Source organism: Dendrobates tinctorius, unplaced genomic scaffold, assembly GCF_039654945.1.
Source record: "Dendrobates tinctorius isolate UK_male_01 unplaced genomic scaffold, ASM3965494v1 ptg000150l, whole genome shotgun sequence".
Taxonomy (NCBI): domain Eukaryota; kingdom Metazoa; phylum Chordata; class Amphibia; order Anura; family Dendrobatidae; genus Dendrobates; species Dendrobates tinctorius.
In genome coordinates this window covers 2,662,501-2,686,708 of record NW_027361817.1, presented here as the reverse complement: position 1 = coordinate 2,686,708, position 24,208 = coordinate 2,662,501, and the positions used below count along the sequence as shown (strand labels likewise).

Genomic DNA, 24,208 nt, shown 5'->3' with positions numbered 1-24,208 from the left:
GCGATCTGACATATTACAGTGATGTCCCCCTGGGACAATGTAATAAAGTAAAAAAAAATTAAAAAATTTATAAAAAAAAAAAAAAAATTGCTAATAAAAAAAATATTCCCTAATAAATTCATTTTTTGGAAATAAAAAAACCCACAATAAAAGTACACATATTTGGTATCGCCACGTCCGTAAAGACCCGCCCAATAAAACTGTCTTACTAGTTAACCCCTTTAGTAAACCCCTAAAAAAAAAAAAAAAAAAAAAGGATATTTTTGTGTACTCACCGTAAAATCTCTTTCTCTTAGCCTTTAATTGGGGGACACAGAACCTTGGGTGTTATGCTGCTGTCCACTAGGAGGCAACACTATGCATAATCTGAAAAAGATTAACTTGGCTCCTCCTCTGCAGTATACACCCCTGGACGGCGTCAGCCTTCTCCAGTTTTGTGCCAAAGCATAAGGAGGAACGTAACCAAATAACATAACCATGCCTGTAAGAAGGCTACTATGTACGAGCTCAAAGAACAATATGAGAACTCAACAGGAAACAACGGCCCGTAAGGGCAACAGGGTGGGAGCTGTGTCCCCCAATTAAAGGCTAAGAGAAAGAGATTTTACGGTGAGTACACAAAAATCTCCTTTATTCTGTCGCCTAATTGGGGGACACAGAACCTTGGGACGTCCCAAAGCAGTCCCTGGGTGGGAAGCAGTGGACGAATATTGTGCTGACAGTCCCCTAGACTTGGGGTACTGCCGCCTGCAGAACCAGTCTACCCAGGCTCGCATCCGCTGAGGACTGGGTATGAACACACTAGTGTTTCGTAAACGTGTGTAGGCTAGTCCAAGTGGCCGCCTTGCACACTTGTTGTGCCGAAGCCTGATGCCGAATGGCCCAGGAGGCCCCTACTGCCCGTGTAGAGTGTGCCGTGATACCGGCCGGAAGAGGGGAACTGTTAAGTCGGTAGGCCTCATGTATGGTGGACCTGATCCACCTGGCAAGGGTAGCCTTGGAAGCCGGCAACCCCTTGCGACTACCTTCCGGAAGAATGAAGAGGGAATCAGATTTCCGGAAAGGTGCAGTCCTGGACACGTAAATCCGCAATGCTCTGACGAGGTCAAGCGTATGCAGAGCCTTCTCCACTCTATGAACCGGAACCGGGCAAAGGGAAGGCAGTGAAATCTCTTCATTAAGGTGAAAGTTGGACACAACCTTCGGAAGGAAGGATGGTACCGTGCGGAGAACCACCTTGTCCTGGTGGAAGGCTAGGAAAGGCCGTCTGCAGGAAAGTGCTGACAATTCCGACACTCTGCGTAACGAGGTGATCGCCACTAGAAAAACCACTTTCTGAGACAAAATGGAGAGTGGAACGCCTCTAAGAGGTTCGAAGGGTGGAGCTTGCAATGCTGTCAGGACCAGATTGAGGTCCCACGTATCCAGCGGACGTTTGTAGGGAGGAACCAATCGGGAAAATCCCTGGATGAAAGTACTTACTTGCGGTTTAACAGCAATGCGCTTTTGAAAAAGGACTGAAAGCGCCGACACCTGACTATTAAGCGAACTTAAGGATAGCTTGACATCTAGGCCCGATTGAAGAAAACCTAGTACCTTCGGGAGGGAATAAGGGGGTGGGACTTGTCCATGAGATTCGCACCAAGAAAAGAAAGCTCTCCAGGTACGATAATAGAGCTTGGCGGAGGCAGGCTTCCTTGCCCTGATCATAGTTTCAATGACTGCCGGTGAAAAACCTGCCTGGGTTAGAATCCAGGTTTCAAGGGCCATGCCGTCAAATTGAGAGCCCCTGAATTCTGGTGGAAGAACGGACCTTGAGACAGAAGGTCGTGACGGTCGGGTAGACGCCAGGGGGCGTCTGCCGTAAGTTGCACGATGTCGGCGTACCAAGTACGTCTGGGCCAGTCTGGTGCGATGAGGATGGTCGGAACTCACTCTTGCTTGATCTTCCTCACGACCCTGGCGATTAGGGGGAGGGGTGGAAAAATGTACAGGAGTCGGAACTGGGACCAGTCCTGGACCAGGGCATCCGCTCCGAGCGACCGCGGGTCGTGTGTCCTGGCCATGAAATTGGGGACCTTGGTATTGAGATGGGATGCCATTAGGTCCACATCCGCGATTCCCCAGCGTTGACAGATCTGGTAAAAAATCTCGGGATGGAGAGACCACTCCCCCGAGTCCATTCCTTGCCTGCTGAGGAAGTCGGCTTCCCAGTTTTCTACACCCGGAATGTGTACCGCAGAAAGTACCGACCTTGTGTCTTCCGCCCAGCGGAGGATATGAGCCACTTCTCTCATCGCCTGGGCGCTGCGGGTCCCGCCTTGGTGGTTCACGTTTGCCACAGCCGTGGCATTGTCCGACTGTATCCGTATGTGCGAGGCTGCAAGCAAGTGATGAAATGCTCTCAGTGCCAAGAGAATGGCCCTGATTTCCAGAACATTGATGGGCAATGTCACTTCCCTGGGTGACCAGTTGCCCTGTGCCCTGTGATGTAGGTGCACCGCCCCCCAGCCTGTCAGGCTTGCATCGGTAGTCAGGATCTTCCATTGTCCTGAGAGGAATGGCTTCCCTCATGTAAGCGAGTTTGGTTTGAGCCACCAATGCAGGGACCTCCTGGTTGATGACGTCAACCTGAACTCCCTGTCGAGGGAGAGAGGGTTCCTGTCCCAAGATCTGAGTATGGCTAGTTGAAGGACCCTGAGGTGAAACTGGGCAAATGGCACTGCCTCTATTGCTGCTGCCATCCTGCCGAAGATTCTCATGGCAAACCGGAGAGATCGAGGAGGACTGCGAAGGAGTGTGCGAACTCCCAGACGGATGGCCAGTGTCTTGTCCTTGGGAAGGAGCACCAGGCCCCTGGCGGTGTTGAATACCATTCCCAGGAATGTTAGAGTCCGAGTTGGGATGGTCGACGATTTCTGTAGGTTGACTAGCCATCCCAGGCGACTCAGAGTGTCTAGAGTGATTGAGACACTGACCTCGCAGTCTTTGAAAGTGGGAGACTTGACGAGGAGGTCGTCCAGGTACGGGACGACTAGGATGCCTCTTGAGTGCAGGACGTCCATGGTGGCCGCCATGACTTTGGTGAACGTTCTTGGAGCCGTGGCGAGTCCGAACGGAAGGGCGACAAACTGGTAGTGGTTTTGGTTGACCGCGAACCTGAGAAAACTCTGGTGGGCGGGAGCAATTGGTATGTGGAGATACGCATCCTGTATGTCTATGGAGGCGAGGTATTCTCCCTGCTCCATGGATGCAATGATGGACCGGAGGGACTCCATGCGGAAATGACGGACCCGTACGTAATTGTTGAGCTGTTTTAGGTCCAGTATGGGTCGGACGCCGCCTCCTTTCTTGGGGACTACGAACAAATTTGAGTAGAATCCTCGGAATCTCTCGTTCACGGGAACCGGCACCACAACTCCTGATTGAAGGAGAGAGGAAACCGCTTGGTGGAAAACACGAGCCTTTTCTGGTGGTGTTGGAGGAACAGAAAGGAAGAACCGGTTCGGTGGAACGGAAGTGAACTCTATCTTGTATCCGGAAGACACTATTTCCCTGACCCACCTGTCTTCTGTAATAGGCAGCCAGACTTGCTGAAAGAGTAAAAGTCGGCCGCCTACTGGTGGGGTGTCTTCCGGAGGTCTCAAGTCATGATGAAGTGAAGTTCTGAGGTTTTCCTCCCTTGGGTTTCGCTTGGCCTGCTTTCGACTGCCAAGCCCTGTCCGGTCGCTGCTGCGTCCGTGGGTTGTCTCTGCGTGGAGAACGGTTGCGGTTTTGCACTGGGCGCGAAACGGACCAGCCTGAGGAATTCCGAAAGGATCAGAATCGCGTCTGGTTTCTTCGTTTAAACGTGCGTTTCGGTTTTAGTTGAGGGAGAGAGGTACTCTTACCCCCAGTGGCATTGGCTATCATGGTGTCCAACTTTTCTCCGAAAAGTCTTCCAGTAATATACGGAAGTCGCGTGAGGGACTTCTTTGAGGCCGCATCCGCTTTCCATTCTCGCAGCCAGAGGATGCGTCGGATCGTGATGGCGTTAGATGCTATTCCCGCTACACCTCTGGCGGAATCCAGGGCTGCATGAGTCATGTAGTCTGCTACCACTGCCATCTGGACCGCTTGGTCCGAGAGTTCAGGATTAGAAGCCTGAAGACCCTCCTGTAGTTTTTTGGCCCAAGCCAGGATGGCCTTGGCTGCCCAAACTGAAGCAAATGCAGGGCCCAGAGAGGCGCCTGCCGCTTCGAAAATAGAACGAGCCATGCGTTCTACTTGCCGGTCTGCTGCGTCCCTGAGGGTTGAGCTATCCGGCAGAGAGAGTAAAGTCTGCGCTGCTAGCCTAGAAACCGGAGGGTCCACTTCAGGTGGATCTGTCCATTGTTTGGTGTCTTTCTGTGGTAAGGGGTACTTCGCTTCCAAATATTTGCGATTAGCGAATTTTTTGTCAGGCTGCGCAAACTGTTTGGTAAGTATTTTCTCAAACTCATCGTGATTAGGGAAGACCTTAGGTGGTTTTTGAACACTTTCGAAGCAAATCCTATGTTCTGGGACTTCCGGGGGCGACTCTGGAATTTTTAGCACCCGATGAATGGCAGAGATTATGTCCTCAACTAGCGCTGTATTGCTAGGGGGAGAAGGTACCACGGACCTGACCGTTTCATTATCTGAGTCGGAGTCACAGATGCCCTCCGAATCCTGTGCCTCGCTAAGGTGATCCCTGGAGGGCGACCTGGGGCGGGGGTCTTCTGTGGAGGGGGATCCCTGTGGTAAATTGCACTGTCTGTCTGTGGCAGGGGACTGCCCAGGAGACCTGGAATGACGCTGTCTCTCCCTAGAGGGGGACGACCTTTTGCTATAGTGCGACTTAGGTGATCGAGACCTGTGGGTCCGCTTACGTCTGTGAGAGTCGGAAGCAGCATGTTCCTGAGACAAGCTGTCCGTTTGCTGTGTACCGTCCATAGCTGGGGCCCGACTCTGCAGAGCTTGCAGTAATGTAGCAGTTAGGTTGTCTATGGACTGTGACATAGACCGAGACATCCGAGTTGCCCATTCCGGCGAGGCCTATGACACTGAAGCGTCAGTAGGGACTCCCTGGGGTTCTGACCCAGAGTTCTGGATGCAGTCCCGGCAGTGCGGATACGTGCTGCCACTAGGGAGCATGGATTTGCAGGCTGTACAGAATGCATAGAAACATTCCTGCCTGGTTCTCTTCCTTGAGCCCGGCATAGTGCACAGAGGCTAGCTATAAGGGATCGTACAGGGGTGGCTACGCAGAGGGAACCCACAGAAAGCCTTATAGGAAGTATAGATTCACAGCTGAGTAATGAGAACCCAGCTGTGAGCTTACCCCACCGGTGTGCCCCTAGGTCCAGCGCCGACAGATGCAAGTTCTGTGCCCCCCGGAGACCGCTGTGATGCTCCTCTCCTGGATCTCATCCAGAAAAAATGGCCACCGGGGCTCTGAGGAGAGGGAGGAGGGGGCAGAGAGCTGAAAAGGGCGCGCTGGGCTGTGTAAAAACGCGCCATTTCTGCTTCAATCCGCCCCTTCTATGACACTCCAGCGTGTCATTTTGGTCATCCGGGGGGCGGGGAAAAGGCGGCGGCTTCAGCTAGGCCGAAGCCGCGGCCTAAATTAGAAGCCTGATGCCCAGGAGGGCTCCAGAGCGGCGCGGTAGTCCGGGGGGGGCGGATTTGTACCAGACCCCCCCAGAATGGTCGACTGGATAGCGGTGGGGGTAGCAGGGGTAGCGGTTTTTGTATGGGGTGCCCCTGAAGCGCTATGGAGCCGCTGCTGTTGCAGAGACAGGGATGCAGAAAAACCCTGTCTCTGCTGTGCCATCCAGTCCGCACCCTCCCCCGGCCCCAACAGGATCCCTCAGCCAGCCTGGGGTCCCTGGAAGCTGCGAAATGCTGCCTGATCTCCGACCCTACCTGAGGCGTCTCAACCTAATACCCCCTGCGGGGGATTAGGGAGGGTGCGTCTGTCACCGTCAGGGGGTCTTCATCCTCGCCTCAACCTCAAGGGGTTGGGGGAAGGAGGGGGTCTCGACCTCGAACCAGGACCCGAGGGACTGGGGAGGGAGCGACATGGGGAAAAACCACCTCGACCTCAACCGGGTACCCCTAATAGGGGACCGAGGAGGGAGCCATGCCAGGAGTCTCGCTGGAGACCCACTTTTCTTCATCTGTATTTCCGTGAAAAAAAAAGGAAAAAAACGGAAGAAAAAAGGTGTGCCTCCTTGCGACACTAAGCAAAAACTGGAGAAGGCTGACGCCGTCCAGGGGTGTATACTGCAGAGGAGGAGCCAAAGTTAATCTTTTTCAGATTATGCATAGTGTTGCCTCCTAGTGGACAGCAGCATAACACCCAAGGTTCTGTGTCCCCCAATTAGGCGACAGAGTAAGCAAGAAACAATGCTCTATCATACCGGTGAACAAAAAGTGCAATAACGTGCGATTAAAAAAAAAAAAAAAAGGATATGAATAAACATGGTACCGCTGAAAACGTCATCTTGTCCTGCAAAAAACGAGTCGCCACACAGCATCAGCAAAAAAAAAAAAAAAAAAGTTATAGCTCGCAAAATAAAGCGATGCAAAAATAATTTATATAAAATGGTTTCTATTGTATAAAAGCGCCAAAAGATAGAAAAAATGACAAATGAGGTATCGCGGTAATCATACTGACTCGAAGAATAAAACCGCTTTATCAATTTTACCACACGCAGAATGGTGTAAACGTACCCCCCAAAGAAATTCATCAATTGCTGGTTTGTTCATTCTGCGTCCCAAAAATCAGAATAAAAAGCTATCAAAAAATGTTGCGTGCCCAAAAATGATACCAATAAAAATTTCAACTCGTCCCGCAAAAAATAAGACCTCACATGACTCGGTGGGTCAAAATATGGAAAAATTATAGCTCTCAAAATGTGGTGATGCAAAAACTATTTTTACAATAAAAAGCATTTTTTAGCGTGCGACAGCTGCCAAACAAAAACTCGCCATATATAGTAAATCAAACCCCCCCCCCTTCATCACCCCCTTAGTTATGGAAAAATAATAAAATTAAAAAAAATGTACTTATTTCAATTTTTCCATTAGGATTAGGGTTAGGGCTAGGGCTGAGATTAGGGTTAGGGGTGTGCTGGGGTTAGGGTTGGCGTTAGAATTGGGGGGTTTCCACTGTTTGGGCACATAAGGCGCTCTCCAAACACAACATGGCATCTGATCTCAATTCCAGCCAATTATGCGCTGAAAAAGTCAAACAGCGCTCCTTCCCTTACAAGCTCTGCCATGCGCCCAAACAGTGGTTTACCCCTATATAAGGGGTACCAGCGTACTCAGGACAAATTGGACAATAACTTTTGGGGTCCAATTTCTCCTGTTACCCTTGGGAAAATAAGAAATTAGGGGCAAAAATATTTTTTTTTTTTATTTGTATAGCTCTATGTTATAAAGTTCTGTGAAGCACTTGGGGGTTCAAAGTGCTCACCACACATCTAGATAAGTTCCTTGGGGGGGTGGGGGGGGTGGTCTAGTTTCCATAATGGGGTCACTTGTGGGGGATTTCCACAGTTTAGGCACATCAGGGACTCTCCAAACACGACATGGAGTCCAATCTCAATTCCAGCCAATTTTGCATTGAAAAGTCAAATGGCGCTCCTTCCCTTCTGAGCTCTGCCATGCGCCCAAACAGTGGTTTACCTGCATATATGGGGTATCAGCGTACTCGGGACAAAATTGTACAACAACTTTTGGGGTCCATTTTCTCCTGTTACCCTTGGTAAAATAAAACAAATTGGATCTGAAGTAAATTTTTGTAAAGAAAAAAAAAGTTGATGTTCACTTTTTTAATCATTCTAAAAATTCTGTGAAGCACCTGAAGGGTTAATAAACTTCCTGAATGTGGTTTTTGAGCTCCTTCCGGGGTTCAGTTTTTAGAATGGTGTCACTTTTGGGTATTTTCTATCATATAGACCCCTCAAAGTGACTTCAAATGTGATGTGGTCTCAAAAAAAAAAAAAAAAAGGGAGTTGTATAAATGAGAAATTGCTGGTCAACTTTTAACCCTTATAACTTCCTATCAAAAAAAAAAAAATTGGCTCCAAAATTGTGCTGATGTAAAGTAGACATGTGGGAAATGTTGACTATTTTGTGTGACATATTTCACTGTTTTAAGGGCATGAAAATGAAAAGTTGGAAAATTACAAAATTTTCACTTTTTGCACAAAAACACAAGTCTTATCAAAGAAATGTTACCATTATCATGAAGTACAATATGTCACGAGAAAACAAGGTCAGAAACACCAGGATCCATGGAAGTGTTCCAAAATTATTACCTCATAAAAGGGACAGTTGTCAGAATTGTAAAAATTGGCCCGTCATTAACATGAAAACCACCTTTTGGGGGTTAAAAAAAAATATAAAATAAAAAAAATGTAATTTTCCATTGACTCAGTGTAATGTTATTCACAGAATAGTACGTTTAACGCGATCAGCGGCGCTCACGGGGGGGGAGCGCCGCTGATCACGGCCGGGTGACACCCGCAGACCATTCCATCAAAGTCTGCATTCCAAAACGTCACTACTTCCCTTCCGAGCCCCGACGTGTGCCCATACAGTAGTTTTCTCCCACATATGAGGTATCAGCGTACTCAGGACAAATTGGACAACTTTTGGGGTCCAATTTATCTTGTTACCCTTGGGAAAATTAATAAAATGGGAACTAAATGGTCATGTTTGTGGAAAAAATGATTTTATTTTCACACCTGGGAGTTTATAAACTTCTGTGAGGCACTTAGCGGTTTAGGCACAAAAGAGGCTCTCCAAATGCAACATGGCGTCCAATCTCAATTCAAGCAAAAAAAGTCAAATGGCGCTTCTTCCATTCTGAGCTCTACCATGCGCCCAAATAGTGGTTTACCCCCACATATGGGGTATCAGCATACTCATGGCAAATTGCACAATGACTTTTGGGGTCCTGTTTCCCTTAGGAAAATAAAAATGTTTAGGCACATCAGGGGCTCTCCAAATGTGACATGGTGCCCGATCTCAATTCCAGCCAATTTTGCGTTGAAAAAGTCAAACGGCGCTCCTTCCCTTCTGAGATCTGCCATGCGCCGACACAGTGGTTCCCCCCTACATATCAGGTATCAGCGTACTCAGGACAAATTGAGAAATTGGACTGCAACAACAGTTATTGTGCAGTCCAATTTCTCCTGTTACCCTTGGTAAAATAAAAAAAAATTGGACCTGAAGTAATTTTTTTTGTGAAAAAAAGGTAAATGTTCATTTTTTTTTAAGCATTCAAAAAATTCCAGTGAAGCACCTGAAGGGTTAATAAACTTCTTGAATGTGGTTTTGAGCACCTTAAGGGGTGCAGTTTTTAGAATGGTGTCACTTTTGGGTATTTTCTATCATATAGACCCCTCAAAGTGACTTCAAATGTGATGTGGTCCCTAAAAATAAAATGGTGGTGTAAAAATGGGAAATCGCTGGTCAACTTTTAACCCTTATAACTTCCTAACAAAAAAAAATTTTGGTTCCAAAATTGTGCTGATGTAAAGTAAACATGTGGGAAATGTTACTTAACAAGTTTTTTGTGTGCCGTATGTCTGTGATTTAAGGGCATAAAAATTCAAAGTTGGAAAATTGTGAAATTCAGAATTTTTGCCAAATTTCCATTTTTTTCACAAATAAACGCAAGTTATATGATTGAAGTTTTACCACTAACATGAAGTACAATATGTCACGAGAAAACAATGTCAGAATCACCGGGATCCATGGAAGCGTTCGAGTTATTACCTCATAAAGGGACAGTGGTCAGAATTGTAAAAATTGGCCTGGGCATTAACATGCAAGCCACCCTTGGGAGTAAAGGGGTTAAAATACTGCCACTTTGGGTTATTTTCTGTCATACACGTCCCTCAGTCCCTTTAAGTGTGATGTGGTCCCTCAAAAAAAAAAATGAATTTGTTGGAAAAAATGCTGATAAACTTAACTCTTCTAACTTACAAATAAAAAAAAAATAATATAAAACAAAAAAAATCAATGTTTAACCCCTTCACGACATGCACCGTACTAGTACTGCTCTGCGTGAGATGCATTTGCACAAACAGTACTACTATGTCAAACCGATCACGCAGCCTCATGCTGGGGCGATCGGATGCGGGTGTCAGCTGTATGTGACAACTGACAACCCGCAGCAATGCCCACGATCGGTGCTAGAATCGATCGTAGGCACTTAACCCCTCTGATGCGATCGCGCTGTCCTGATGGTCTCCATGGAGACCCCCCGGCACCAAGATGACCGCCGAGTCATTATGGGTCTTGCAGGGAGGTGGCTTTTAAGCGCCTGCTGAGAGCAGGACCCGAGAAGCCTCCTTCCCTGCCTGTCAAATCGCTGATCTGATACTCTGTAGTGCAGAGTGTTTGATCCAGTGTTTGTCACGCTGTTATGTGCAAGAGCAGGGCAAAGCACCAGAATAGGCACATCTAGTAGATGTGCCTTTTCTGGGCTGTTGCAGGCTGCTATTTTTAGGGGAAATATCGATGGCCCCTAATCACACTAAATACTGTTCAGGTTCGCCCATCTTGTCTCATGAAGTTTGAAAACATGTCTTGAAGGGATTAAAAAAATAAAAAACACGTGTGGTATTGCTGCATCCAGAAAAGTCAGATCGAATGGTGTAATGTAAAAGTACAACTTGCCCTGCGAAAGGCAAGACCTCGCTGTGTGTGCTATAATATATATATATATATATATATATATATATATGGTATAGCAAGCAGCAGTTGTAACATGTATGGAGCATGGGTGAGGGCTGTAGATTCTTACCTTTGCAGTGCCTGTGCAGTACATCTAATGCAGCAATTAGAAATTCATGTGCATCCTGTTGCTCGTACCCTGCTAAATGCCGTGCATGTGTCCATACAAGATGCAGTAGCCTATACGGAATGTGTGGAGATCGGTGCCCAGAGTAGAACTAAGAGGAGACAAAATAAGACAATAAGTCAATATCGTACGCTGTATGTCAGAATAACATGGTGACGAGAGGAATTAAAAGCGCAGCACAATACATATAGTACTTGGGATATCATGTAGCATTCTAATGGCATGGACACTTTCTACATAAATAAGAACAACTTCTAAGTTGCATTATTGCCATCTCATGGTGCAGAAGGAGTTATGCCACCATAGCACAAACAAGGCCTAGTAACAGAAAAGCCAAGTCATCAGTGAAGTTACCTGCCATGTTAAGGACGTGTTAGTAACATTTTAGGACGATGGCTTCTGTTCGAATGACCATCCACACACTGCACCTACATGGAGCTCAGATAAGGCAACAGAAAACTTGTATTTTTTATCTTGGCACATAACCATCACATATGGCAATGAGTGCCATGTTGTGTGTGACATCTCCACCATTTCAGATCATAAGCGCTTCTATTGCTCTGTGGTGAAGCGCAGTCTGGCTAAAACTTTGCTTTCTGGCATACAAACGCATTTAGAGGTCACGTAAATCTATAGAAACAATCATACACTTATGGCCGAATGTGCTGGCACCCATGCAATTGTTCCAGAAAATGAAGTATTTGTCCCAGAAAATTATTGCAATTGCACGTTTACTTTCTTTGTGTGAATTGGAACACCACAAAACAGAAAAAAAAAAAAAAGGCAAATTAGACTTCATCTCACACAAAACACCAAAAATGGTCAGGACAAAATTGTTGGCACTCTCAACTTAAAGGGGTTGTCTGGTCCACTGCAGGGATTCGCCAGTTTCTGAGCCACGACCAGAGAGTATATGAGTTTTACATAGTCCCGGCCCTTTGGTGCTACCTCACTCCATACCAGCCAGTGGGTGTTACCTCAAGCCATACAAGTGTATGGAGCAAGGTCATGCCCACTAGCCAGGCCCTGGCCGAGTGTAAGTGAATACATTGGTAATATTCAGATTTCATGATGACTTGCACACAGACAAGGCACCCAGTGCCAGAGGCAGCAAAACAAACCCAAAACATCTTTGAAACTCCATAATAATTGACTGTAGGTATAGTGTTCTTGTCCTTGTAGGCCTCATTTTGTTTTCAGTAAACCGTAAAATGATATGCTTTACCAAGGACAGCTTGAATTTCTTTGGAACTTGATTGGGGCAGTTTAACCACCATCTGGACTACCTTGGGTTGCAAACTTTCATCAATTTTTCCTCTGCTGTCCACAGAGATTAGCTACAGCGCTATTTATTGATTGTAAACTTCTTGATTATGTTGCATCGGCTTTCTGTTCTCCATGCGTAGAGTGACACAGACACAGTGAGTGAACTTATCTCCTTTTTATCTTGTCAGGTGTGATTTTCATATTGCCCACACCTGTTACTTGCCACGAGTTTGACCAAGCATCACATGCATGAAACAAAAGGTGTTTAGCCACAATTTTGGAAAGATGTCAACAATCTTGACCAGCCATTTTTGAGGTTGTGTGTGAATGGGTGCCCATTTTTTTCTTTTTTTTCCCCCCCGTCTTTGTGTTCCACTGTACACAAAAAGAAACAAACATGTGTAACAAAACCTGTTTAATGGCAATAATTTTCAGGAAGAAATACTTAATTTTCTGGAACAATTTCAAGGGCATCAACACTTTCAGCCATCACTGTATATTTATTTATTAATTACATGCAGAAGTCAATTTAGGAGCAAGTACCTATCCATCTCTGAAGAAGTAAATTCCTTGTTTATGTCGAGTTCCCAAGGAAAAAAAAATCCCACGCACTTGCTAATTGTCTGCGAGAATCCTTATCCTGACACTTTGGAAAATCAGATACAGCTCCATCGCATTATGCAATGAAGATATAACATAGAACAACTCTATGGGCTTGAAAATCTAAATAGTTAGGAATACAGGAGACATGAACAATTCAAAGATTTGGTCCCCTTGGCAGCTCTCGCGGGACCAACCACCACTTTAATTTTTATTTAAAAAAAAACAATAGTACACATGAAAATAAACATCTTTCTAACATACCATATTTTTCAGACTATAAGACGCACTTTATTCCCCCACAATTTGGGGGAAAATAGTGGTGGGTCTTATAGTCAGAATGTACTTACAGTTTGCATGGTGGCAGCAGGAGTCTGGCCATTCTTCCAGTGGTACAAAGCTGCAGGCTGATCATCTCGCTCCCTTCCCAGCCTGGTGCAGCTGGTGTGGCAGTGCTCGGTGCTGCGGGGTGGGTTCTGGCAACAATATGTGAAAGCCCGAAGTCCCGGCAGTTCTATTGTCTCGATGCTGTGGCCTCCGGGAAAATGGCCACCGAAGGCGGCACATGTGCAGATAGGGATCTCGTTGCAGAGATCTCAATCTGCGCCTAGGGAAGCAATCTGGCCTCCAGGAAAATGGCTGCCATTGTCCCAGAGGCCACAGCATCTAGGCAATAGAACTGCAGGGGCTTCAGGCTTTCACATAATGTCGCCGGAGCCCCACACAGCATCGAGCACTGCCGAAACTGCCGCACCAGGCTGAGAGGGAAGTGAGATCATCGCCCTGCAGTGTCGGACCACCGGAAAAATTGCCCGACTCCTGCTACCACTAGTGCTGCCAATCCCCCCGGGTAAGATGACTTCAGGACTGTAAGACGGACCCCCATTTGACGCATTAATTTTTTTTCCCCAATTTTCCTTCTGAAAATTTGAAGTGCGTCATAGTCCAAAAAATACGGTATGTCAGAAATCTGCTTCTTTCTCCTTCAGGGCAGATCTTTCATTCATTCTCAAAATACTAATTTCTTGGGTAAAATCTGTAATCAGTGAAGAAAGACTGTTCCATTACTGAGATAGGAGATGGCAGATACTACTGATAAGATTCTATGTACATGGAGAGAGTGGGTCTGCCTCTAACTCCTTCCCTCTACAGAGGATCTTGGCGTCATCACCTGCCATCTTGTCTTTCAGTAGTGTAATCTGTCTTCACTGAATACGGATATTGCCCTTGAATTGAGAATTTTGAGAATCAGTCCTAGTGGAGAAAAGCAGATTGCTCTTGATAAGATAGATCAAAGTTACTCATCTTCTCGTGTACTTCTGATTTATGAAAGAAAAAACTACAGTTACTCTTAGAATTGGAGCGATCAGTAGAGATATTATATTGCCGATAGTCCTCCACATATTGCTAAAGATTAAGAGTTTATCCCAATTTTAGTGAGAAGGTTTAACAGCTGTTCAGTCAGATGCTGCTTGCTGGAGGGATATCCCGCCTATGAAATTTAGTATGAATCTCCCCATTCTTTTTCTCTACTCCTCACCCCCATTTTCTACCTTTCCTTGCTGTCCTTACCACATTGAAATCATCTACTGGAATGATTTTTTTTTTATGTACGGTAACTAAACTGAGCCAGTGGTGCCAATATGGTACATTGGTGGAGCAACGCAAGGAACGGTGAACGACTGTCTTTATCTGCATGCAGCTTGCAGAAATCAACGTGCCTGCAGCAGATTAATGGAAAAGATAATCAACCCAAAAACCGATGCAACAAATCTACTGCTTCTGATTAGATCATTACAGTAAAAGGGAAGATTAAGTCTTAAATGTCTACAATAAAAGCTATTTAATAGGATTGCTAGGATTTTATGAAATGTGATAAAACCATCACAATGCATCTTAAAACTCCTCCTCTCATGCAAAGTAGCAGCTCCAGTGGCCCTGCATGTTATTTACGTGACCAACGCAGTCAGTCAATCACCGGCCTCAGTGGTCAAGAGCCGAATGTCCCACAAGCAGAAAAGAACGACGTGCCGCACGAACGACGTGCCGCACGAAAGACGTGCCGCACGAACGACGTGCCGCACGAACGACGTGCCGCACGTGGCCAGCTTCAGAAGCAGCTGCGGTTGACAAAACAAGACAGTGATTTAGAAGATGTGTCAGGGTCTGTTTATAGAGATTGACTGGCGGCACAACATGACTAGTAATATGTAAACTTTTGCCAATAGGTGGTTTGACTACCTGTTTACACAGGCAGACACACATCGAATGATCTATACTAAACGTCGGCCATTGACCTCAGTAGTGGGAGTCTAGTTTACACCGGATGATGCATGATGCATCGACAAGAACAATCATCTTTTATGCTGCACAAAAGATCACTTCACCTGATGAACAGATGTGCTCGTTCACCTGGTGACTAGCAGCCAGTTTGCCCAGCAAGATAATTGTGAAATGGATGTTTTTAATGCTTTTAATGATTATCTTGCCGTGTTAATGCATCTTTATTCCTATCAGCATGTTATAATATTAAAACTTATTGGATAAAAACCCAGACAACCTCTGTAACTACAGTTTGTTAGAAGAAATGCAATTAGAAATATAGCGTTGTCAAGTTTTAATTTTTATATAAAGTGGACCACGAAAAATGGAAACCAGTTTCCCTTGTGTGATGTTGATTGTTTTCTATTAAAATTGCTGGCCACAGCTACTAGAGCTCTGCTTTCATTTTACCAGAGCAGCTTAGTAGATGCGGCCCATCATATAATTCCCTATCCATCAAGTGTGGGGCAGCAAAGTGTCCACCAAAAAGAATTGCGATACTGGAGCCCTGTGTGCGCACATGCTCATCAAAAGAAACAGGGCTGTTTTTGCTGGTCAGTCTCCAGACCTTCCCATTCCAACAAAAAGCAGAAGCGTGTAGCATACTGCTCCTGGATATGACGTCGGGTGGCCATGTGGACTTCCATCATCTCCTGTATAGGGCAAGTACATCGTTATTCAGTTTTCCCAGTGAACCAAATGAGAGAAGCAGGCTTCTGTTTCCTGTATAATTAGTGCAAAATGCGCATATTGAAATAAACTATTTTATTCTCAAGAATCAACAAAGCCACAATGTGCCCTAATGTGTAAAATATTGCCATAATGTAACCACTGATCAACAGTCTAAGACTTTGTTCTACTGTCACAGGACCATAAAGTAAAATGCCAAAGTGCCAGTTCCCAGTTCCCAGAATTGAAGCATCGAGAAACATGGAAGAGAAGGCAATTAGCATGTGCCAATTAGCATATAAGTGTGCAAATCACATATGAGCAGTCGTGACGATTGCAAAACTGCAGAAGTGGGATCCCAACAGTACGTTTTATACATACTGTTAGGGTTTATAAGGTTACAATGTCCCGTAATGTGTGTAAATGGCTTGGAAAACCTCATGAAGTACATGGATAGCGTCTAAGGGACGCCACTGTTAGGGTTTCGTGAATATCATCATATGGTTGGCATTTTGTTAGACAAAACAAAGCAGTACTCTTGTGGAGCTGCAATCATATAGGTGAACAGAGCCCAACAGGTGTGGATCAAACAAGACGACAAAGGGGGAAAAAAAAAAAAAAGTGCTTTATACATTTGGCAGAAGTTGCATGGGGAGGAGAGTGGGGTGGGAAGGGTCCTAAAGTGAGATACCTCATCCATTTTCAGCAGCGTTATCGAGTGTAGCTGCTGGCGGTCTAGCATTTATCCACTCTAGTTCTAGGAGCCAAGCGGTGCAGGAAAGAGAATGAGATTAAAGCAGTGATTGCTCTCATTCTTGTGGGTGGCTTTTTGAGGTCGGAACTGAAAGCTATGGCATTTACTAGCCATGTCTTACACTTATCAAGGTGGAAACAACCATTTAAAAAGGAGTTGTCCACATAGCAAAATAATTTTTATTTAGTAGATCTTGGAACAATAGGTAGTTCCACAATTGGATGATAAAAAAGTGTTCTTGTGCTCAAATAATGTTACAATTATTGCTTTGCTTTATCCTTTAACTTGTGAAGCAGTTCATGGACAGCACATTATCGATTGGTAGGTCTTGTGTGAGAATAAGTCACTCGTGATAAGTGAGTATACAGAACACACTGCAGGAGCTCACAGATGTTTGTGTGAGGCAACACATTTCCCTGTCTGTTTTATCACAGAAGTGTCTCTGAAGCATCACCTGTACTGTGAGCATCATAAATCAAGTTAATGACACATGAGCTCAGGGGCCCAGTGAGCTTAAATGTCAGAGACTTTATTTATTATGAACTCAAATGGCTGGTGACAACAGAAACTCACTCCTGTGATAGAACAGGTAAGGAAATGTGTTCCCTCATACAAATAGCTGTGAGGCTCTGCTGTTCATTATGCTCCCCCCCCCCCCCCCCCCCCCCCCCCGGGCCAGGAATAGTGTTGTGTGCTGACAACTGCAGCAGCTCCGCACAATCAGACAGTCATTACATGGTGTGTAGCATTTATAACATTTCAATTCAAAGAAAGCCCAGATGAACGGCACCAAGGCTCTAATGCACCAGCAACAAGTCGAGGATCAATCACAGGCACGCAGTGTGTAAAACACTGCTGGGAATAACGGTGCTCAGCATCAGAAAAAACAATCTAAATTTGTAAGAGAAGGAAAAAGATGCGGCACTCACCCAGATTTGCAGTGCAGTGTTTCTTTATTCAACCATTAAAGGTCACACAATAAAGGACGGGCAGATAACATGAGGCATGCGGGGAAAAAAGACGGACGACAACCGCTTCGCGTACACAGACGCTTCAACAGGTCCAGGTGTCAGTCATCTGCCCGTCCGTTATTGTGTGACCTTTAATGGTTGAATAAAGAAACACTGCACTGCAAATCCGGGTGAGTGCCACATCTTTTTCCTCCTTTTACGCATTTATAACATCTCAGCACAGGAACATTTTTTTAACACTACCAATTGTGGAACTTATTTCAAGATCCACCAATTAAAATGTACCGTACTTTGACTTGATACAACCCCTTTAATTTACCCAAGCTAACATAACATATGGCTGAGGGAGCCTACATTCTTACTGACATTGGGGACAATTGCACCTTTCTTGTATGTTTGACTTATGTAGCTCAATAAATTACGGTAACATGTTTTCACCAGGCAAACCTTATGTCACCAATCCACAGTATTGGTGATAACTAGCGATGAGCGAGTATACTTCTTGCTCGAGTTTTCCCGAGCACGCTTGGGTAACCTCAGAGTATTTGGATGTGCTCGGAGATTTAGTTTCTGTTGCCGTAGATGCATGATTTGTGGCTGCTAGCCAGCCTGAATACATGTGGGGATTGCCTGTTTGTTAGGAAATCCCCACATGTATTCAGGCTGGCTAGCAGCTGCAAATCATGCAGCTACGGCGACAAACTAAATCTTCAAAGCACACCAAAATACTTGGAGGACACCGAGCATCCTCGGGAAATCTCGAGTAATGAGTATACTTGCTAATCACTAGTGATAACTCATTGATCGATGTGGGATTGATCTCCGGCACCAGCTACAACAGGCAGGATGGGGAACTTTTACTTGAGTTGTAAAATAGAGTAGCAGCTTGGATGCCAGAATGCCACATCATTCATATTCTAAAAAGCTGCTGAAAGAGCAGCACTCATCAGCCCCATAGAGAATGAAGAGGATGAGAAGAGGGAGCACTATAGCCAAATTCTACCGGGGATAAAAGCTCCTCATTTTGCTATCAAAGTCTATGCGGTTGGAACATCGACCGGTCAATAATCACCACACCTTCAATGTGAATCTTCCGACAACCAAATAAGTTAAAATGTTTCATGGACTGTAAATGTATTTACTACCAATAAGGGAGCTGTCCATTACAATTTATATTAACAAACCCCCATTGGCTCATTCTTAAACAAAAATGTAGTGGACCTTTGAATTGTGTATCACCAGCTGTGATTGCAGCCATTTGCTTGTCAGGGTAGAATTAAGATTTCCAAGTCTTAAAACTGTGCCTGTGTTCTATAGTACATTCAATTAATGTTCCTACTGCCATGAGACGGGCAGACACATTGCTTCCTGAGAACCACCGGCATTTTTCTTCCAATAATTCCACTCTACTGCTTGCTTAACACCCACAAGTTATGGCTTACATACAGAGATTTTACGCCTGTACAGTTACAAGCCTCTTGTTTGCAAGTACATACACCTGCATATTTTCTTGATTTTGCTAGTTCATAATCATTTTATAGAAGGAATGTTACATATTAAACATACCGAAGTTGTAGGTAGAGGTAGTCACTTTAGGTTAGAAAAAAAAAAAAAGTAAATTTTGTGAAAAACAACTTCTTGTATAGAAGCTTTCAAAAGAAACTTTGTATTGTCTAAAACAGTCCAAAATGTATATGTAGTGTGTGCATGGTATTATACTCACCGATCAGTCTTTCCTAGTTCTAGTACTGCTCCAGTCGTCTTCTGGGTTACACAACTTCTATTCTGACTTGCCAGATTACATTGGGGTCCGTGTGAGAGCCGGAATTTGTGTTTTACAATGTAAGCCTATGGAGGGTCAGAACAAAGCTCCATAAGTCACACAAACTCCAGTCAGTGTCATCCGACAAATCATAATAGAAGTCATGTGACCCAGAACAGGACTGGAGCTGGAAACTGTGGCATGGCGATTGGCGAGTAGATTAAACCTGCCCGAATGGAAATGTGGTAGATATAAGTTTTGTGGAAGTGCTTGTCAGTAGGATCAATCCCTTTAAGCCATATATATGGGCATGCAGGTCATAGAAAATTAAATAAAATCATCATCTTGATATCTGCGATACGACGTTTCAGTCCAGAGAAATACATGTTTTCCTTAGTACGTAAACGAGCTGTTTAGATCTATGGGCCGGACAATGATCTTCCTGAGAACCTGCCTCCAGAGATTAAAAATTAATGTAGGGGTTTACCAGTGTGAGACATGTATAGCCGAGAGCGGCCATCACACTGAAGAAACCTCCTTTTATATATAATCTTTGGAGACAGATTCTCAGGGAGATCAGTGTCCAGCCCATAGATCCAAACAGCTCATTTACATACAAGAAAACCATGGATATCTCTGGAATAAGACGTCGGATCACATATCAAGGTCTCATTTTTTTCAGCTTCTCATGATCTGCGTGCACATATAGACAGCTTAGTCCTGTTTCACACTTCCGTTTTTTGACGTCAGTCAAAATCCGCCAGTTTTAGAAAAACGGATCCGCCCCTTTTTTGGCAGATCCGTTTTTCCCCCCCATAGACTTGCATTAGCGGCGGATTTTGACTGACGGTCGTCCGTTGCATCCGTTTTTGGACGGATCCGCTTCAATTGTAGCTGTTCCCGGGTGGAGCAGACGGACTAACATTTTTTTGTAGCGTCGGTCCGCTTTTTGCAAGTGTGCATTCTCTCTCTCTTTTGCAACTTCGGCGGATCAGTCCAAAAAAAAACCGTCCGATGACATCCGTTTGTTCCACAACAGAAACAGATCCTTTTTTACCCCCCATCTTTGACGGATTTCAACTGATCACAAAAAAATGGAAGTGTGAAACAGGCCTTAGGAGGACTGATTTTAGGGACAGATTCCCTTTAAAGAGACAACAGATTTTAAGTAAACCTTGTATTACCAGAAACTGCATTCAACATAGATTTGTTTCCTTTAATAAAGTATAGTCTCATGCAATTCTACTGATGACATCTATACGTAAGGAATTACCGTATATTCCAAATTAGAAACGTTATTATACCATGAATACAATCAAAACTAAAGTTAAAATGAAAGGAAAGTCAGTACAGAAAAAAAATCCACACAAATGTGTAACATATCCATCATAGAGCACAGTATAAGTGCATAATATAGTAGGTGCAAAACATATTCAGCAGTGTACAAACAGCCAAATTAACAGAAGGAAAAAAAAATAGGCAGCACTCAAATTAAATGTGAAAACAGTGGATACTTTACTGATCCTCAGGTGGCAACGTTTCAACAGTGACCCATCTTTGTCAAGCCAAAGACGGGTCACCGTTGAAACGTTGCCAACTGAGGATCAGTAAAGTATCCACTGTTTTCACATTTAAATTGAAAAAAAAAATTATATATATATATATTTTTTTTTACAGCCAAGCCATCAGATATGTTCCAACCCTATGGATAGAGAAAACTGGTGGCCTCAAAGACCTTTTTGAAGCAGGGCTACCATCCAAGAACAACTGAAAACCAAATGACAAGAGCCACCAGATCATCAACAAGGAATCTCCTACAGTACAATGATAAAGATGAAAATAACCGGGTGCCTCTAGTGGTCACCTACAACCCAAATCTGGAAGTGTTACGGGGGAGCTGCATGGAAATTACAATCTTTACTGCAAAAAGATGCCCGATTACAATCGATATTTCCAGACCCCCACTACTGTGTTTTAGGCAGCCCCAAATCCAAGAAGCATCATTGCCAGAAGCTCCCTGTCCCCCCCCCCCTCAGCTTTTTTTTAGGCATGCACAGATCTGTGGTCGCCCACACTGGTGTGCTAAAAAGATGCCTAAAATAACGTGACACCGCCGGAATAGAGACCAGTAACTCCACCTGCCTCATGAGTGAGTGGTTATGTAGGTGTGTTGTTTTTTTTAATTTACATGGAAACGCCGTAAGCGATTAGCAGAGAGCGCAGGATAAATGTGAGCAGAGCCTTATTCCGATTTTTGGGGGCAGAATGAACCAAGCAGTACAAGAAGAGTCATTTTTATTCTTGTGCAGTTCTCCATGCAGCATAAGTGATAAGACGGATTTAGTCTTCAGGTCGGTGCGATTACAGCGATATCAGATTTATATCACATAGTAAAAATGCTTTTTATTTTTATTAAAATAAATTTTTGCCATATTCTGAGCGCTGCAACTTTTTTCTTTTCTCAAATAAGACATATTAGGGCTTGTCTTTTGCACGACGGTTTGGAGTCTCTCTTTTAACATGACTCTTTGATCAGTTTTTATTCAATTTTTTGTGTCTGTATGATGAAAAAGCAAAACTTTGGCATGTTTTTTTACGGTGTTCGCTGTATGGAATAACGTCAGTTTTAAAGAGCGGGTCATTACGGTAGCAGCCAATACCAACTGTGTACGTTTTTAAGTTTTAAAGTGAACACTTTTTAGTGATGAAATGACTTGTGCATTTACCTTTTTTTTTTTTTTTTTTTTTTTTTACAGAAAATGTGTAAAAAGGTTTGTCATTTTCACTTAATCCCACTGTGGGGCATGTTTATTTTTTTACTTTGATCTATGGTCTCATGCTGGAGACCTGTCTGAGTCACTGACAGAGCCTCTGCTTATACAGGCCACTGTACCATGGGGTCATCAGATGACACCAGAGTACCATGGCAAGTATCCGCACCCACAGTTACAATCGTAGGAGGGAGAGGTTGTTCCAGCCACAGGGGGTCTTTTAACCCCCTTTTAACTTCTTAAGATACAGCTGTCGCAATTGACCATAGTATTTAAGGGGTTAATGGGCCCCGATTGGTTCCAAAACCGAAGTAGATGCTGCAGGGTGTCATCTGCGGAAGCTGTGCACGAGGCGGGGCGCTATTCACTTATTCCTGATATGAAGAATAAGACCCCTTAGCGGTCGCCATTTTAATAAGCGTTGGCGGTCATTAAGGGGTTAATCGCATAATCTATTTTCTACTGTAGCTAAAAAATCCTTACTGTTCCCTCACTTCACTAACTTTAAAAAAAAAATAATTCTGGAATCCTAAAAGCAAAGTCATTAGGGCTGGTCCCTGCTCTAGCGAGCACGCATAGGTTGTCAATACTGACGGATATGTGGTAGATCTTGTAACGGTACAATATGCATGGTAATCCTGCGCTCTCACGCCGGCTCTGATCATAAGTAACGGGCCGGTAAGAAAGTGGCGAAAGATTTGGAACAGTCAACACTGATCTAAAAGCATCAAGCGAGGCGCACACTGGCATTTGGTATCAATATATGTGCTACACAATTATTTCTTAAATGGGTTGCTTCCACTACTTGGACAACCCCTGCTGAAAAGCCCAAGGCTTTTACCCTTCTCCCGTAAACAGCGCCATTCCAAAGAATGTTGGTGCAGGAGCAGCAGGCGTTCATGTGACACTTATGCTAAATGAGTGCAGCAGACATGTCAAGGTGCTGGTTTGTTTCCAACATAAATCAGTGAAGTCTACATGCTTCTACCCCCCCCCCCCAAAAAAAAAGATAAGCCACTCAAATAAAGGTGACTATGTAAGGCTAGGTTCAGATTTGCAGATGTCAGAGCTGCATAGTTCCCACTGCCGCACCGCCTACATCGGCATGCATGCTGCGTACTTATCTTTAACATTGGGTACGCAGGCCATGCGGATGCGTCTGCATGCGTCGTTTTGACGCTGCGGCAAACACGTTGCGCTCGCCGCAGATTAATAAATATATATATATATATATATATATATATATATATATATATATATATATATACATACACACACCTCTGTATGAGCGTGTAGCCCCGCCCACTCCACATAGCCACATTCACTATAATATCCCACATCATCCCGTCAGCCAGAGCCACCAGACTACCACATCATCCTGTCACCTTCCCTTTCCCCTTTAAGAGAGGCCTGGAGTCAGAACCAGAGCGCTGAGTGGAACGGTCCTATTTTCCATACCGCGGTCACTTTAAGAGAAGCCTGGAGTCAGAACCAGGGCGCAGAGTGGAATTGCCCTAACTTACATACCAGTGATCCCTTTAAGAGAAGTCTGGGGTCAGAATCAGAGCACTGAGGGATTTGCCCTAACTTCCATAGGGTAGATCTCATTAAGAGGGAAGATGTGCCTATGGGATGGAGGATGTGTGATGGGTATATGGGCACGGGAGGGGGTGATTCACTTCTGTCATGTGCTCTCTGCTCCTTTCTGGGCAGCAGACAATTGGCTGGGAGCTTATGTTTAGAATAATCTTTATTTATAGGGTACTAGATGGTGGCCCGATTCTAACGCATTGGGTATTCTAGAATCTCTCTCGTCGGTGGCGTGCGTCATTCGAATTCGGTGCCAATTCGCAGCCGGACTGCACCTGTCGCTGATTGTCCACGCCAGACTGCGACCAATCAACGACACAGGATTTCCGTTACAAACAGAAACAGACAGAATTAGACAATTATATAGTAGATGTGCACACATTGCGGATTCTGCTGGATTTGGCCTTGCGGATCTGCAGCAGAACTGCAAGTGATGTACAGTACCATTGTAGTGTAGGGAAAACAAAACCCGCAGTGCATATGCTGCGGATTTTTCCATGCAGATTTGCTACGCATTGAAAACTGCAGCATGTCAATTCTTTAGTGCGGAACTGCTGCAGTTTTCCACCTGCCCCATTCTAGAAATCTGCAGGTGGAAAACCGCACAAAAACTGCAGT

General features: G+C 44.7%; 1 protein-coding gene across 3 annotated transcripts in view; it reads right to left on the bottom strand.

Annotated features, from left to right (window-relative positions):
- USP22 (ubiquitin specific peptidase 22) overlaps window positions 1-24,208 on the bottom strand; it is a 118,047-nt gene that overhangs the window by 40,099 nt on the left and 53,740 nt on the right. For all 3 annotated transcript variants that reach the window (XM_073546666.1, XM_073546665.1, XM_073546667.1), the window contains one exon: window positions 10,829-10,976. In XM_073546666.1, the coding sequence (XP_073402767.1) occupies window positions 10,829-10,976 (148 nt within the window). The remainder of the gene's footprint in view (window positions 1-10,828; window positions 10,977-24,208) is intronic.